Here is a 17,418-nt window from a genome sequence, read left to right as displayed (position 1 = left end):
CTCAGTATAATGCTCTGTCTCCGATCCCTTGATTTCATTTCCTGCACGTATGAATTTATTTTGCTCATGCATAACGTTTGTGTTCTCATAGAAAAATCGGACCTTGGCTCAATGTACTGTGCTGCTGTTGTACTCTTTTCATCGGTATATACAGGTGTGTGCCTCCCAAAGGTGAAGTAAAAATCATGAAATGAGAGGTATGTACTTCTCTCCAATTTTTACTGCAATGATATGTTGTGAAGTGAAGATCAGTGTTCTGCTCTATGTCTCCGATTCCTTGATTCCATTTCCTGTATGTATGAATTTATTTTGCTTATGCATAAGGTTTGTCTTGTGGCAGAAAAATCAGAGCTTGTCTCAATGCATTGTTCTGTTGTTTTAGTCTTTTCATCACTATGTATAGGTGTGTGCCTAGGGTGCTGCTTTATTTATTTTCGTCTTAGCATATGCCATTGCTAATGGTGTACCTACTGCAACTTGAGTATATGATGATACCTGTGAGGTGCTTCTAATAATATGTAGTCATGATTATCACTTTTTTGTGATCTTTTGTTTCACATTGCAGGTGGGGCATCCCCATATGTCAAATCTGGCAATATTTCCATGTTATTGCTATTTTGCGTTTTTTCCGCCACATGTCAATGACAATAAGGTATCTGAATTATGGATACGTGCATGTTTGTAGGTGCCCTACCAATCTTAAAAGCAGAACAACATATGGTTGGCTATGTATCTAGACTATCTTTTGGGTCTACTGTTTTTTGGGCTAACCAAGATTTGTCACCTCAAATGTTAAAGAACCAAACTTATACTAATTTAGCTCCACCAAGTATTGAATCAAAATATCGATTTAAATTACTCATCCAGCCCGCTGAGTTGGGCATGACAGTTTTGACTAAATTTCTGCTCATATGTGCATATATAGCTGCTGGTTACCTTTTCGTGATGATATGTAAGAACTTGGGCTTCAATAAACAATGTGCATGTATATAACAACAATATAATATTGTTTAGGGTTGGGGCTTCAGAGTATATGTGGCAAATAAATCGGTGGTCATCTGATGCTTGAAACGTACGGAGTAAATTCAATTGTGCTACATGTTACCGTACAACATTGTAATGATTAGTTTGTTTTTTAACTGGCTTCCATTGCAACTGATTCAATCCTTCCCTCATTGCAGACTGTTGAGGACAAATAGCTGCGTGCTTCGTAGATGTAGTACCTTCACACTTGGTTGATCGGACAACGGTTCTTTGGACTGAGTGGAGTGCAAAGGCAACTTTAGTTAACATCCATCCATGACCCACCTTACATGCAGGAGAGTTTTAGAACATGGCCTGCTTAAAGTGTAACTTTTGTTGCGGCTCATTTGTGGTACTGCTCAAAGCTACCCAGAATACTCTTAGTGTGCACTTATTCCAAGCAAATTTAGCTCCTGGTACAAATGCACGATTCAGTTGAGATTTATGCCGACCACATTTGTGGTTGTCTCTGTGTCCCACTCTGTTCTCATGATCTTTTTTTCCTTTTTGTCACAGTTTAGTTTGTAAGGCTTGCACTTGCAAAGAAAATAGTATCCATTCCTGTTGCTAGGATCCATTAACATCTACAGGTTTGCCATGCTTATGTGAATAAGGTATAGCAATCATAAGATTAGATGATCACCTGCGCACGCGCGCAGGGGCGCGCGGCTTCTACTACTGTTCTTTCATTGCCCATCTGAGATTCCTTGCGTGCGGGCACTCCACCGTTGCATGGAAGCTGTCTTCAACCATGATCCCACACAGAGAGCATTGTCCATCTAGTATATATACAAGAGAGGAGGCCAATGCATCCTTTGGATCCCGAGTACCGACGAAGTCATCTTTCACTATTACTGACGAGATCAGACCAACGACTTATTCCTCACGATAATCATCTGTTCCCTTGAGCTACTTTTTGAGCTGTGAAACAATATTTTTTTCTCATAATATTTCAACGTAAGCATCAACATAACACTACTGGGAACCCATCCTTTGCCGAGGGCTTCAGGGTTTGCCGAGGGCTGGATCTCGGGCACTCGGCAAAGGCTCTCTTTGCCGAGGGCCAGCCCCAGGAGCCCTCGGCAAAGATCGGCCCTCGGCAAAGAGGCCTTTGCCGAGGGCTAGGCCCTCGGCAAAGAAGAGGCCATCGGCAAAATAAATCTTTGCCGAGGGCCTAGCCCTCGGCAAATTGGCCCTCGGCAAATATGGCCGGATGGGTCACGGCGGCCACTGGCGTCAGTCTTTGCCGAGTGCCCGCCGTCAGGCACTCGGCAAAGATTTTTTATTTTTTTTTAAAAAAAAAATCTTTGCCGAGGGCCATTGGCTAAGCCCTCGGCAAAGATTTTTTAAATTTTTTTTTAATTTTCTTTGCCGAGGGCCATTGGCCAGGCCCTCGGCAAAGATTTTTTGTTTTTTTTGTTTTTTGAACCCAGTTTTTTTGTGGTGCTATAATACATTATTGAAAACTCAATTTTAAAATTTGGGCCAATTTTGACTTTTTTTGATATATTTCCCTACTTTATTTCTTTTCGTTGATTTTTTTCGAATATTTCAAATTTGAACTGCAGTTGGATGGAATAATGCAATTTAGTGATTCGAAAAATGTTATTCATGGTATTTGGTGTATGTTGAGTCCCTATCCATGAACTCGCATCAAATTTCGGGCATCTTCTTCACGTAACATGACGAGGAACTTGTCGGAAAAGTATTTTTAAATTATATAAAATCCATACGAAGTCCGAAAATCACGAAACTTGTCGAGGTGTCATGTTATCGCATGTGTAGGCCGTGGTAAAAAATTGAGAAGGTTTCGAGCAAGTTGTGATGTCGGATGCCAAAAACCCAGACATCTGCACATGTGATCACATGCGATCACATGTGGAGATGTCTGAGTTTTATGCATCCGACGTCACAACTTGCTCGAAACCTTCTCAATTTTTTACCACAGCCTACACATACGATAACATGACACCTCGACAAGTTTCGTGATTTTCGGACTTCGTATGGATTTTATATAATTTAAAAATACTTTTCCGACAAGTTCCTCGTCATGTTACGTGAAGAAGATGCCCGAAATTTGATGCGAGTTCATGGATAGGGACTCAACATACACCAAATACCATGAATAATATTTTTCGAATCACTAAATTGCATTATTCCATCCAACTGCAGTTCAAATTTGAAATATTCGAAAAAAATCAACGAAAAGAAATAAAGTAGGGAAATATATCAAAAAAAGTCAAAATTGGCCCAAATTTTAAAATTGAGTTTTCAATAATGTATTATAGCACCACAAAAAAAAACTGGGTTCAAAAAACAAAAAAAAAACAAAAAATCTTTGCCGAGGGCCTAGCCTGGCCCTCGGCAAAGGGGATCTTTGCCGAGGGCCTGGCCAATGGCCCTCGACAAAGAAAATTAAAAAAAAAATAAAAAAACTTTGTCTGGGCCCTCGGCAAAGGGCCCGACCCCAGATGGGCCAAGGGCCATCCAACTACCCCTGTTCGAGCCCCCTCCTTCTGGCCGACACCAGCACCGCCCCCTTTCCCCAACCTCACGAGCCCTCTCTCAGCAAGCCCCTCCTCCCTCCACTTCTCCCTTCCCTTTCTAGATGCCCTCCATTGCAGCATCAATATTTGAATTGGAGCAGCGAAACGGATCGAGGAGGAAGAGAGGATCAAGGAGATGTGTTAGATCGGGGTTTTCCCCCAACCTCCCCCAGCGGATTTTCATGGGGAAGCCTTGGGTAAGAGTTGAATCCATTCCCCTCCCCTGTAATTAAGAGTTTTTCGAGGTTGTTAGCAGCGGGGATTAGAGGTTTTGAGGTTGGATTGGAGTTTAGCCTCGTTTTCTAGTTGTGGGTTCCTGGCAGATTCAGCAGTTTGTCTAGGGCTCGAGTTTTGGGTTGGTTAGGCGCGGAATTGATCCTTGAGATAGTTTAGGAAGTTATAGAGGACTTTGAAAGCTTTCCATATTGTTTTTATTTGTATTTTTTGGTGGAGTAGAACTCGAGATACGGCTAGATTATTATGGCTGTTCATGTTTGCCTGGCAGATCAAGTAGGTCTGTTTCATTGGTGTTGTTCATATAGTAAATGGCCGAATTGGCTCTTTCAACTATGAAGTCTTTTGCAGGGGCATAAAAGTTCTTACTGCCAGCAAAATTTCATATTTTTCTATGGTATAGTCTGGGAGATATGAATTTCTGTATATTGGTACATGAGCTGTTAGGCAGATTCTGAAGGTCTGTTTTGAGTTGTATATTAGGTGACCATAGAGATCTGATAAAATTATTGTCTTGCTACCAAAGTTGTAGTTTATTCACTCTAGTTTCTCAATATATATTTATTGGTTATCTAATCTGTTGTATAAAAATAGATGTGAAAAAGAGAAGCACTGCTGCTCATTATTGATGTTGTTGACAAGGAATGCAGTTTGTCTATCCTTATTGATATTGGGGTCATGTTAAAAATAGAGGTTCTGAATAAAGTTGTAAGCTTTTTCCCTTAGGTTTCTAAGGTGTGTTTGCGTGTTGTCATATCCTTTGTATTTTTAAGGATACAAAAAGTGAAACAACACTGCTGCACATGGTTGTTTGAGGATATAATCTGATCTTATTGTGTCAAAACAGGTGGTAATGCTTCGGATCACGCCTAGAGCAGTTGTCTCCTTCTGTGGGAGGCAAGTAGTGTAGCGGTGGTTGCTACAAGCTTTAACTTGCTTTTTATTCCACCTCCACCTTAAATTTCAGAATGATAACTTATCAAATATGATCCGTTCCAATATAAATTTATGACCATCTTACTTTTGTTATTACATATGCCTTGCTCTTTATTTATAACTTGGTAATGGCTCTTGTTGGCATAACTAGGATGATGCTTAAGTTGTCAAATAAGGAGAGACATTTATGGTATAAGCGGTGTATACTCTCTTTGTGGAATTATTCTTGGCATTGCATCACAAGGCATGGCATTTGCATCGCATTTGCATTTTTGGGTGCTAATGGTTTTCTTTTATATGACTTTAATTGACAATGGTGGTGAAAAGTGAATCCTCTCCAAGGTTTGGCGATGAATTGGTTTTATTTATGTATCAGGGTGTTGGAGTTGTCATTGTGATTAATTTTTCCATTGAGGAGCTTTAATTGCTGGTATTAGTTAAAGCATGGTCTAATGAGCTTGTGGATTAAATCGCTTGCGCAGGTACGCGCTGGATGTGAACGCGGAGAGGGCGGACGACGTGGTCACCCACCAGCGGCTGCTCGAGGAGGCGCGCGATTCGGAACGCCGGCCCGCCTTGTCCGTGCGCGTCGTGCAGGTCAGAAATCCAGTAATCCATCCATCCACCCATTGGAATTGGATCCACTGTAATCGCATGGTTGCATGTTGCACACGCGTCGATTTTGATTTGCGCTTCGTTCAGAAATGTGTGCATCGTTTCCTGACCAAGTACCTCTCTGTGTTCGATAATGCCAAAGTCTAAGATTGTGAAAAGATGCTTTTTATGATGTTATTATCCTTTTGTTCCAGGAGTTCACACACCTTTGCGACATGAGTGATGATACTGATCACAGTGTACATCTCATTTCCAGGTAAACAATTTCCTCCTATGCGATGCTGGATTTTCGGTTTTTTCTTTCCTTATTTGTTTAGCATTTCAGGATGTATAATATGAATAAAATCACCCTTCTGGACCCCCAATAGACTGTTTCTGATATTTCGGAGTTGCAGTTTTACAAATGGCTAACATGGCTAAATTGTGGTGGTATTTACCTTTCGAAGAATGCATTTTTTTCCTTTATTAAAAAAATGAGAGCAGTAGACAGTAAGCTCTAATGCTTTGCTGCGAATCGGCTCCATATATGTCTTGACGTGCCTTTTCTTTAAAAACACTGATCTTAATATGTGGATATATACTATTTTCCTTGAATACAAGAAAATCCACACTTTCTTAAGTTTGATATATATATGAATCTTGGTTAGGGGTGGAAGCATCTCCAAAAAGGCCGATACTTGCCGTAGCTAGCATCTTTAAGCTTTTTGTTTCATTCTGGTTTGATGACATTGCATGAAACTGATAGATTATCATATGTGGAGGCCTTCACTTTTCCCGAGTACATAAAACTTAAGCTCATATTTAGGGACATATAGAGCCTGTTGATATGCAAACAATTTGAGAAGTTATATTCTCTGTTAACTCATTGTTCTCTCTGTTCTGAATCTTGCAGGCCAATGCATGAGATAACTTTTGCAACTATTGATAAGCCAAAGCTCCTTAGTCAGGTAGTCACACTTCTTTTTCCTTGGAGTGTGGAAATTCTTTGACACGGCTACTCACAGAATTAGCCCTGGCATAGTTAATAGAGCTAACTAAATTCAGTAAATTAAGAAGCCAGCATACATAATGAATGAAAAAATAGTTTTAACAAAGAACTTGGTAATAGTAGGAAGAAACTAACAAAATACATTAAAGCCATTTCCAGAGTAAACTTCTGTTGTGAACTGGCAACTACTTGCCACCTGACACTCTGTGGTCTATGCATTATTTTACAGCTGACCTGTTTGCTTGCCGAGCTCGGTCTTGACATCCAAGAAGCACATGCATTTTCAACAATTGATGACTACTCATTGGATGTATTTGTCGTCACTGGATGCATCTTGAGGTACATAGTTGAGGTACTCATTGTCGTCATTGGATGTATTTGTCGTCACTGGATGGCATCTTGAGGTACATAGTTGAGGTACTCATTGTCGTCATTGGATGTATTTGTCGTCACTGGATGGCATCTTGAGGACTAGTGCTAGGTGATCTGGTTGGACTTTATTGTAATATTTGTGGTTTATGGTTCTGACTTGTGCTTGAATTTCATGAACTTTTCGTAATAAACATGTGAATGATGATGAACATGTGACTTGTCGTTGTAATATATTGTGAGAAAATGGGTTCTGTGTGATATATATATGTGATGGTTGATATATATATGTATATATATGAAATGCTTGTGTCGATGGAATGCAAAAAACAAAACAAAAAATTAAATTTCTGCCTCTTTGCCGAGGGCAATGACCAAGGCCCTCGGCAAAGAAGGATCCTTTGCCGAGGGCCGTCCCATTGCCCTTGGCAAAGATTCATTGGAAAAATTCTGGAACATTTCTTTGCCGAGGGCCATGGTTGGAGGCTCTCGGCAAAGACTTTTTTAAAAAAAATTAAAATTTCTTTGCCGAGGGCCTACGGGGAAGCCCTCGGCAAAGATTTTTTTTTAAAAAAAGAATAATTCTTTGCCGAGGGCCGTCCCATTGCCCTCGGCAAAGATTCATTGGAAAAATTCTGCAACATTTCTTTGCCGAGGGCCATGGTTGGAGGCCCTCGGCAAAGACTTTTTCTTAAAAAAATTAAAATTTCTTTGCCGAGGGCCTACGGGGAAGCCCTCGGCAAAGATTTTTCAAAAAAAAAAAGAATAATTCTTTGCCGAGGGCCGTTCCATTGCCCTCGGCAAAGATTTTTTGGAAAAATTCTGCAACATTTCTTTGCCGAGGGCCATGGTTGGAGGCCCTCGGCAAAGATTTTTTTTAAAAAAAAAGAATAATTCTTTGCCGAGGGCCCTCGGAGACGGCCCTCGGCAAAGACTCCGTCCCAGGCGCCGATACCGTGACGGCTGCTTTTCTTTGCCGAGTGCCGGTCCAGCCCTCGGCAAAGGCTTTGCCGAGTGCCCGATAAAGGGCCCTCGGCAAAGACCCTCTTCGCCGGCTCAAAATTCCCCGAGAGCTCTTTGCCGAGGGCCGCCCTCGGCAAAACCTTTGCCGAGGGTTAATGGGCCTTTGCCGAGGGCCTCAGGCCCTCGGCAAAGAGGCCGTCTGCAGTAGATGAGGCCCTCGGCAAAGAGGCCGTCTGCAGTAGTAAGCTAAACTTCAGTATAAGCGAACAGGGTGAATGCCCTCTCAGGGCTTCCCCAACGGACCAGCTACAGCTTGGGCATTAGCCCCATCTTCCACGTATGCATCTCACCTCCATATCATACAGTTTAATGGCTCTTCAGGCTATATGAGTGGCTTTCTGAGGTAATAAGTGCTTCATCTGAAAAAGAATAAAGCCTCTAACGAAGTACGCGAGATTCCATTAGATGCTTACGCTATATCCGAGAGAAGATAGGAAAAGATCTAGCAAAAAGCCATGTGCGCTTCTTCAGACCTTAGTTGTGTTGCTCGCGATGAGAGCTTGATAGCTTGCTAGCTTCTTAGTTTACGTGTGCCTAGCTTTTAGGTGAGGCATATGCTTTTCTCAGTCCACGTTGTTGTTGCCCTCATGGCCCTTGCTATTCTGGTGACATAGCGTCAGGTAGGGTCGCAATAATATAAATGTGCTGGGTTCCTTTGACTTTCCCCCTGTTTTCTTCGGCGGTTTCTTTAGTTCCTTCTTGATTTGATTGAAGTTCAGGGAATTGGATGGACTAGTGGCTTTGGATATTATCCTTAATAAATATGATCCGCAAATACATGAAAAAGAATGAATTCTGTCTGTAGAGTTAGGATCTAAACTCTATGAAGCTAACCTGGGCCTGTTTGATTGCCTAAACAGGTCTTCAGGCCAGGCCCAACAATGCACCGACCACACTAAAGACAGACCAGGTGCAAATGGGAGAGGGGTTGTTCCCCGTAACCAGGCTTCCGCCCACGCTCATCTCACCTCCTAGTGTTCCTCTCTGTCGAAGGCGGAGTGCACATGCGCCACAACCTCGTCATCTCTGTCTGCCTCTTTCGCATGCTTGCCTTCATCGCTGTCGAGTTCTTCAACCTCCACGCGGTGAACCCCGGGACTGTGATTGAGTTAAAACTCACCTTCAAAAAAACATGGTGACTGTATCCGAGCTATCCAGCCATCCAAATAAGATCTATACAAGCTAGGCTTATCTAGGATAAGCAAACCAGACACCTCTTTCATTGCAGGAGCAAGTTTTAGCTGCACGGCTTAGCTAGCTAGGATAGGCTAGGTCTAAGATGAGAACCAACATACCCTATGCACAAAGCCTAAACATGGGTGGGTAGATGTTGCTCTGCAAGGATGAAGTTAATATGCGACCAGCAACACAACAACATGTGGGGCGGGGACGAAGGCGGGGGCGGGGGATCCCCTAACTTGACAATTTAGATTCATAGCCAAGAGCCTCTTTGACATGGCTTCACCTTCTTGGCTCTTGCCATGGTACCGTGTCAAAATGTCTATCTTACAAAATTGCTACTGAGGTTGTTTTTGCCAAATGTTTTCAAAATGATTTTACCTCTACTAGAGCAATTGCTTCATAAGAGCATCTCCAAGAGACTCTCCATATCCTTCCTAAGTGCTAAGAATAGAAATTTTGGTGAAAAACTACCCTCCAACAGCTTTTCTAAATGGTCATCCAAATATAGCCATCCTCTATTTTGGATTTTTCGCTAGCCAAAAACAGAAGACGAGAATGGCTCTTTAGAGTATGCATAAGATATAGAAAAACTGTTGGAGAGTAAGAAGATATAGAGAGCGATTTTTATACAAATGACTCTTCAAATGATAATTTAGAGAGTGGGATTTAAAAAAGGTCTTGGAGATGGTCTAAGAGGCCCCAAGCTGTTTTAGGAGTCACAGCCTTGACAAACTGCCCCTAAGGGCAATCCTAATGAAAGACATAGGATACCGCACAAAAAAAGTACTGCTTTTCAACCCATGATTTCTATGAGTAATAATTATTTTCTCTTTCTATCTCCCAACTCTATCTTCTTCCTCCAATGGAAGTGCGACACGAGCTTCCTAGAAACTGGTGGTTTCTCCCCAATGACGATTTTATGGTTTCTTGGTGCATTGGGTCAAGAGTAGACCTGATTTCTTCATGAAGAAACCATTTCTATGATTTTTGCTCTCTTTCTTCATTAATTACGTTGCCATGTTAGCGTTTTGCCTACGTGGCAAATCATTTAATGAGAATAGAAACCATCATGAATGCACCATTGGAACTGCCCTAGAGTGTCCATTATTTTAGGGCAGAAGAAATATTTATTTCAGTTTTTAATTATTTTCATTTTTTTCAATAAGTGGGAGTTAAAGCTAAACAACTCCATTTATTCTAACCCTCTCTCTGCTGTATCCGGTATCCCTTCCTCTGTCTCTGCAGCAGAGCAGTTCCTTTCTTGCTCTACTCCCCAGTCCCCGGTGCCCGCTCGGACCTCGGCGTCCCACCGAAGACGACCTCACGCGGGGGCGGGGCTCGGTATATTCCTTCTCCTCCCTGCTCGGTTTAGCACGGCCGCTTCCAGCACGCATCCTCCTCTCCTCCCGTCTGAAGAGATCGCAGGGGGCAGCGTCGAAGCTGGAGGAAGCGGACGGGTTCGCCATGGGGTCCGAGGGATCCTCGGGTCCGGTTATCGGTGAGTAGCAGTCTCTGTCCGTCATTTCTACCGAGGTGCCTAGCTGCATATGGTGTGTTTGTGTGTTCGTTGGTCTGCTAATTCGAGTGGAGAGTCGGGATCTCTGTGGCCAACAAGGCATGGCTGTTTGGATTCCCGATTGGATATGGCCGCCCGTCGAGTAAGGGAGGAGGGAGCTTGGTGGGAGTGGGCTCAGGATCACCTGGGGCTGATTGGGGAACCCGATCTGGCATTGCCTCTGATTGAAATTGACGCCACATCAAGATTGCCGTGCGCGACTTCGGTGCAGAGTTACCGTTTCTACCGCCATGTAGTGAACAACCTCTTGGGCTAAAGATAGGTCTGTCGGGAACTAGGATTGCCTTCGGATGGGATTGCAGACTTGTAGTGCCGAGGTGGAATGCCGGGGTAAATTTAGGATCTCCCTGTAGTTGTTGGTGAGGCCCAGCTGACCTTTCCTTCTAAATGATAGTTATTACGTAGGTTTTGGTCGAGACTTGGAAGCTTGTTCCTTCATGGATAAGCAAAGAAGAGCGCAATTCTAGATGGATCGATTGGTTAGGGATTTGGCTGGACCACCTGAATTTGTTGCGCAGTCACACTCATCTCTTGTTGGGAATCATTGCTCTTGAAATAGTTTTGTAATCTGAGAGCTGTACGTTTCCGGATGGTTGAGTCATATATTGATTCGGGTACTAGTAATTAGTGTGGTAGTGAACTAGCATATGCATGTGGTGCTTGTTATCCTTATCCAGCAGGAATGCCCATTAATCCACAAGTGCAATCTGGTAACTGGAATCAAATTTCCAAGTATATAGTAATCTAGTGATTATAGATCCTTATGTGTAGCTACAGTAATGGTGTTCAGAATTGAGTCAAGCTTAGCTATTTCTGACTACAATGCCTCAAATAACCAAAAGATAATTTTCCAAATTGTAAAGGAATGAAGCTGAAATTACTCCTAACGGTCTTTTTTAACAGTTAAAGGGGGCCCATGCTTGCTCTTCTTGGCAGTGATGCTGATTCTAATATTAGTCTTTACCTACTTGTTAGTCCTACACCTACCCATGGACATCTTATCAATTTCCTTCATTCATTTTAGATTTTGTTAGCCATTCCTTGATGTAAATAGCACAAATCCACAACTCACCTTGATCAACTGAATTTCCTGAAACTAGCATGCGCTGAGTTAATGTGTGGCCTTGCTTATGTAGAAAAGCCTCTATGAGATCTTGCTGAAAGATTTGCATCTGCTTGCCTAAAGGGGATAAATAGACATTCACTAGCTATGAGCTAAAGAGCAGCTTTCCATTAGGACAAGAACAGTGAGACGACATTAATGTACTTTGGTGTAGAGTTGTTGATTTGGTATCTTCAACAGAAGTGGTAAATGTAATTCAGAATTGTTGTTCACATGCATAGCGGTGGGGTGTTCAATGGCCCTAGTCAATGGTATTTTTTAAAACCCAATATCACAATTTTATAACTATACTGATTAACTGATCATCATCAAGCAGATTCCAATCAAACTTATTTTTATACTCCCTCCGTCTCAAAATAAGTGCACATCTCATATTTTGAGCTTGGGAGCGGTGGGGTGTTCAGTGGCCCTAGTCAATAGTCTTCTTTTAAACCCAATATCACAATTCCATAACTATACTGACTAACTGATCATCATCAAGCAGATTCCAATCAAACTTATTTTTATACTCCCTCCGTCCCAAAATAAGTTCACATCATATTTCAAGGAGTCATCCAATCTCAACAACAACAACAAAGCCTTTAAGTCCCAAACAAGTTGGGGTAGGCTAAAAGCCTTTAAGTCATCCAATCTCAAGTTTGACCAAATATATATACAAAAAATACTAATATTCATGATATCAAATAAGCATCATTAGATTAGTCACGCCATTTATTTTCATATTAAACCTATTTGGATATACAAATGTTGATACTATTTTATATAAATCTAGTCAAACTCAAAATTAGTTAAAGGGCGTACCCAGTGCAGAGAGCTCCCGCTCTGTGCGGGGTCTGGGGAAGGGTGTCAGTGGCAAGTCTTACCCTCGCCTGTGAAATGCGAGGAGACCGCGACTCGAACCCAGGACCTTCCGGTCACAGGCGGTAAGACTCTACCGCTTGCACCAGGCCCGCCCTTCAAACTCAAAATTAGTTGATTCCTTGAAATGCGAGATGTGCACTTATTTGGGATGAATGGAGTACCATTTATTCATGTTCAATTCCACATGTACTTTTCCATGGCCCAACAACATATTCTGTGAGTTCATCACATATTAACATGTTAGCCTGCTATATAGCTGACTGGAGGTACCTGGTAGCGCATACTCAAAGATGTCAACAATCCTGATTTCACTCACTACATAATTAGAGTCGGGACATGTTTAGTGGGCCTGTATGTGGCTTATTTGCTAAGTTTAAGCTCCTTCACTTAAAGTCCCATTGCCCCCAACTATTTATTTTTAGACAACCTATTAAGCTTTAAGTGTCAAAATAGTTGTCAGAAGGCTGGGATAGTTGGAGTGCACTCACAAGTTGATTGGGAATTACATGTTTGATCCTTCATCTTCATTTTAGAGTAGCTGCAAATTCTAATTTCCTCTGAAAGATAAGGCTATCAGCCACCTGTTTATAATCCGACCAAACCTCTTATATTGCCCCAAATATAGAGCATGGTATTTATCCTACTGATTTGGAGGCACTTGGCTCATATAAAAGGATGCCTTGGAATTTGTGGGAGAGGAGGAAATGTTTTCTACCTTTAATGCCTCCGGAAGTCCATGTTCTTATGGTTTTATAAAGTTGCAACTATTGTCCTCTCAGCCTTCTTGCATTTATCAGGTCATTGTTTTCTATGTGTATATATACTATATAGCACCATTTCTCAAGCATTAATCAGATCATTGTACACATAAGCAAGCTCGATCTATCGCACCGATATCTCTGTTCTTTTATAGCAGTCAACAGTATGATTTTCTTTTTCAAAATTCCAAGTCTAATGGGTAAAACCATGGAAGCCATTTTCTTAGTAAGACAAGTTATGGAGCAGTATAGGGAGAAGAAGAAGGATCTACACATGGTTTTTATTGACTTGGAGAAGGCTTATGATAAAATACCAAGGAATGTTATGTGGTGAGCTTTGGACAAACATAAAGTCCCAACGAAGTACGTCGGGCTCATTAAGGACATGTACAACAATGTTGTGACTAGTGTTCAACAAGTGATGGAGACACGGATGACTTCCTGATTAGGATAGGACTACATCAAGGGTCAGCTTTGAGCCCTTATCTGTTTGCCTTAGTGATGGATGAGGTCACAAGGGACATACAAGGGGACATCCCTTGTGTATGCTTTTCGCGGACGATGTAGTGCTAGTTGATGAAAGCCGGACAGGAGTGAATCAGAAACTGGAGTAATGGCGGGAGGCTTTGGAGTCCAAAGGTTTTAGACTTAGTAGAACTAAAACTGAATATATGAGATGTGACTTCGGCACTACTACTCGGGAGGAGGAAGATATTAGTTTGGAAGGTCAAGTAGTGCCTAGGAAGGATACCTTTCGATATTTAGGATCAATGCTACAGAGAGATGGGGATATTGATGAAGATGCTAGCCATAGAATCATAGCAGGGTGGATGAAGTGGCGCCAAGCATCTGGTGCCCTATGTGACAAAAGGGTACCACACAAGCTAAAAGGCAAGTTTATAGGACGACGATTAGACCTGCTATGTTGTATGGTGCAGAATGTTGGCCTACGAAAAGACGACATATTCAACAGATAAGTGTCGCGGAAATACGTATGTTGCGTTGGATTTGCGGTCATACAAGAAGGGATCGAGTTCAGAACGATGATATACGTGATAAATTAGGGGTAGCACCAATTGAAGAAAAGCTTGTCCAACACCGGTTGAGATGGTTTGGACATGTCCAACGGGGACCTCCAAAGGCACCGGTGCGTAGTGGAATCCTAAGCTGGGATAGTAACGTGAAGAGAGGCAGAGGAAGACCGATGTTGACATGGGTAGAGGCAATAAAAGGAGACTTGAAAGGATGGAATATACCCAAAGACTTAGCCTTAGATAGTAGTGCTTGGAAAACAGTTATTCACGTGCCTGAACCTTGATTGCTTCTGCTGGGTTTCAACTCTAGCCTACCCCAACTTGTTTAGGACTTAAAGGCTTTGCTGTTCTTCTTCTTGTTGTTGTTGCAAGTCTAATGGGTAACCAAACTAAATTCCAGTGAACCATGAAACTTTGTTGCTCTTTTATTTTGTTCACAAGAACAACGAATTTGAACTGTGAATACCTGCTATGTATGTGGCTTGATTTAATTTAGATCATACTTTTTCTATGGTGTTTTCTGCAGTTCCCAGAAACTTTAGGCTGCTAGAAGAACTAGAATGTGGTGAGAAGGGCATCGGTGATGGAACTGTGAGCTATGGGATGGATGATGCTGATGACATATATATGCGGTCCTGGACAGGAACTATCATTGGTCCTCCCAATGTATGCTGTAGAAATACCCATAGTTAGATACATAATACATTTGCTTTATTATTCTCAAACCTAAGAGGTGCATTTTTTCGCAGACTGTTCACGAGGGACGAATTTATCAATTAAAGCTGTTTTGTGATACGGATTATCCAGATAAACCACCGACTGTTCGATTCCAGACTCGGATCAATATGACATGTGTGAACCAAGAAACTGGATTGGTACTCGTGCATTTTTTGTTTCTTGTATCGTACAACCTGCCAAGGCAATTTATGAATGATGTTAGGCCTATTAGTACTTAACTAGCACCTTTTCTAGGTTGAACCAAGTCTATTTCCTATGCTTGGAAACTGGGAAAGGGAACACACAATGGAGGACATCCTGGTCAGCTTAAAAAGGGTGATGTCAACTCCTCAGAATCGCAGGCTGTACCAACCTCATGAAGGTATTGTTCTTTCCATTCCTCCAGTAGATGCTGACAATGCTGTTTAACTGTAGCTACTTGAAATAAATCTGTCTTGAATATCCGAAATCCTTGCCAAGACTATATTGTCAAGCCAAAAAATATCTGGCTTCTTGGAAAATGACTAGCAAGCACCCCCACTTGAAATTTTTTATTGCCAGAAGCTGGCAGCATGACCAGATACAGGAACCAAATGAGCATGGCCACCAGCAATCTTCTTCACTATGCACTGTAATTAGTATTTTTTAGTTATGAGGTCAGTTAGTCATATTAGCTTATGCCCCTTCCATCTTTGTGAAAGTGCTCCCTTTAAACCGCCCCTGTCAGTTGTTAATCTTAGTTTCTTCCGTGCAGGTAATGAAGATCAAAGAGTAGAGCAGAAAGGGCTGTCTCTTAGATGTGTCATCATGTAATCTATGTGCATTGCAATGTACAGCATTGAATTGAGTAGCGAGATGCCAAGGTGAGAGACCCTCTCAGAAATCCTGTAATTCACCTTGATCATGCCACTGTCGCAATAAAGTGTCGATGACTGTTAAATTGCCTGCACGCCATGTAACATGCAACAGATTCAGATTCTGTGAAAGACAATGAGTTCAGTGTCTGCATGTTTCACATCTCTTCATCTGCCTGTTTGTTACACTCAGTAGTCTGTTCTGTTGGGTAATCTGTCAAGGCCTGGTATTTTCTTCAGGAAACACTGTATGATATCACAGCTGCTGTTATTGTTGCTCTTTCTACCAGTTGCAAAAGGATGATAAGATATCACAGAAACACACATGCTAGTCAGTGAGCATCACCTTGAGAAATCGGGATGAGCCGCGTGTATTAGTATTCATTACGACCAGCTGTTTGCAGTGAGATCTGAAATCAATTTCGACCAACTATGTATGTAGTTCGTATAAATCCATAAACTTAGGAGTAACTCTGAAAAGCTGTCCACGTCGATCTAGAGGCTGATGACATTTCGCCGCGGAAGTCCCTCAGGCCTCAGGCGTCATGAAGGACAAGGACGGAGAGGAGGAAAGGACGGAGAGGTCGAAAAAGGCGCGCCCCCGAAAGGCATGGGAACATGTTGCCGTTCGCGCCAAAAGCGCCACAGCACGACAGCACGAGCAGAAGAAAGCGAGATGCGCCCGCACTGGTGCTTCTCCATCATCTTGCGCTACAACATGCAAAGCTGACGACACGACACGTCCTATCCTAAGGAAATGGAATCACCGCCGTGGTCGACTGTGCCGTCTTCTGCTCAGCCCTTCGCTCGCCGCCTCACCGGCCAACTCCTATGACTATGAGCACTTGTCTGTCGCACAGGACGATTGGCAATGGAAGCTAAGCCTCCATTACTGTGGTAATCAGAGAATTTCAGCAGAGCTGCTGTTCTGCACTAACTCAGGCATCAGTCATTAGACGTATAAACCACGTCAGTACCGATCAACGTTTCCAAATCCTTCTCCAGCTGTCTGCAGTCAGAAACTGCAGTAGTGGTCAGTCAAGTTGGAGAGGCACCGTTTGACCGAAAAGATGGCAGGTCCCAGATGTCACCACTGAAAATGAGTAGTAATCAGTACAAATCCCAAGTAGTTCAAAGTACAAAGTAAAACTAGCAAAAGCCTCCCAAGTCCCAAGTCATCCAGCATCTAGTAGCCTCCTTCACCTTTGCAGCACCATCCCAAAACTCCAAAAGTCATCGTCACCTGTTCTGTTGAAAAAAAAGGAAAACCAGCATCACCTTTCATGGGACAAATTACTAGTCGTCTACCGCTATTCCAAATTTCCTAGTGATAGCTGCATGATTAACCATATTTTCTAGAATCTTTAAGACTTTGACGCGAGCCTTGATGAACCATGCTGGGAAAGTGAGGTGTTTCCCCTTTTTTTCAAAAAAGAAAAGGAAATTGTGGCCTTTGTCACTCTCAGCGTAGACTACGAGCGTCGCCTTTGGCCAACAAGGTGGCCGGCTTGTTGTGCAAGGACACTTGCATTGCATGTCGCGTTACCAGGTCATGCATTTCTTGATGACATGGCCGCCA

The 17,418-nt window shown here is 42.4% G+C and overlaps 2 protein-coding genes and 1 long non-coding RNA gene across 6 annotated transcripts; all 3 read left to right on the top strand.

The window, feature by feature from the left end:
• The first annotated feature begins 23 nt into the window (after nucleotides 1–23).
• On the top strand, nucleotides 24–1,585 carry LOC136519889 (uncharacterized). Its single transcript, XR_010775066.1, has 3 exons — nucleotides 24–197; nucleotides 566–652; nucleotides 1,182–1,585. It is a non-coding gene; the product is annotated as an uncharacterized lncRNA (long non-coding RNA).
• Nucleotides 1,586–3,479: 1,894 nt separating this feature from the next.
• On the top strand, nucleotides 3,480–6,972 carry LOC136519858 (serine/threonine-protein kinase STY46-like). 4 transcript variants are annotated; one of them, XM_066513260.1, is made up of 6 exons: nucleotides 3,494–3,766; nucleotides 4,651–4,700; nucleotides 5,222–5,348; nucleotides 5,549–5,610; nucleotides 6,247–6,301; nucleotides 6,572–6,972. In XM_066513260.1, exons 1-6 carry the CDS (start codon nucleotides 3,632–3,634, stop codon nucleotides 6,743–6,745), a joined length of 603 nt encoding a protein of 200 aa, XP_066369357.1. In that variant the 5' UTR covers nucleotides 3,494–3,631; the 3' UTR covers nucleotides 6,746–6,972. The 4 variants fall into 4 exon arrangements, with proteins under 4 accessions (XP_066369346.1, XP_066369339.1, XP_066369357.1 ...); XM_066513263.1 differs by having other exon boundaries at nucleotides 3,517–3,766; nucleotides 5,222–5,336; XM_066513249.1 differs by lacking the exon at nucleotides 4,651–4,700 and having other exon boundaries at nucleotides 3,480–3,766; nucleotides 5,222–5,336.
• A 3,272-nt stretch (nucleotides 6,973–10,244) lies between these two features.
• On the top strand, nucleotides 10,245–15,993 carry LOC136519879 (ubiquitin-conjugating enzyme E2 variant 1D-like). The gene is made up of 5 exons (XM_066513271.1): nucleotides 10,245–10,414; nucleotides 14,795–14,934; nucleotides 15,018–15,143; nucleotides 15,241–15,367; nucleotides 15,740–15,993. The coding sequence occupies exons 1-5, from the start codon at nucleotides 10,381–10,383 to the stop codon at nucleotides 15,796–15,798; spliced, it is 486 nt and encodes a 161-aa protein (XP_066369368.1). The 5' UTR covers nucleotides 10,245–10,380; the 3' UTR covers nucleotides 15,799–15,993.
• Nucleotides 15,994–17,418: the final 1,425 nt, after the last annotated feature.

Source organism: Miscanthus floridulus, chromosome 2, assembly GCF_019320115.1.
Source record: "Miscanthus floridulus cultivar M001 chromosome 2, ASM1932011v1, whole genome shotgun sequence".
Classification (NCBI taxonomy): domain Eukaryota; kingdom Viridiplantae; phylum Streptophyta; class Magnoliopsida; order Poales; family Poaceae; genus Miscanthus; species Miscanthus floridulus.
The sequence above is the reverse complement of the archived record's forward strand: the minus strand, read 5'-3'. Positions and strand labels throughout refer to the sequence as shown.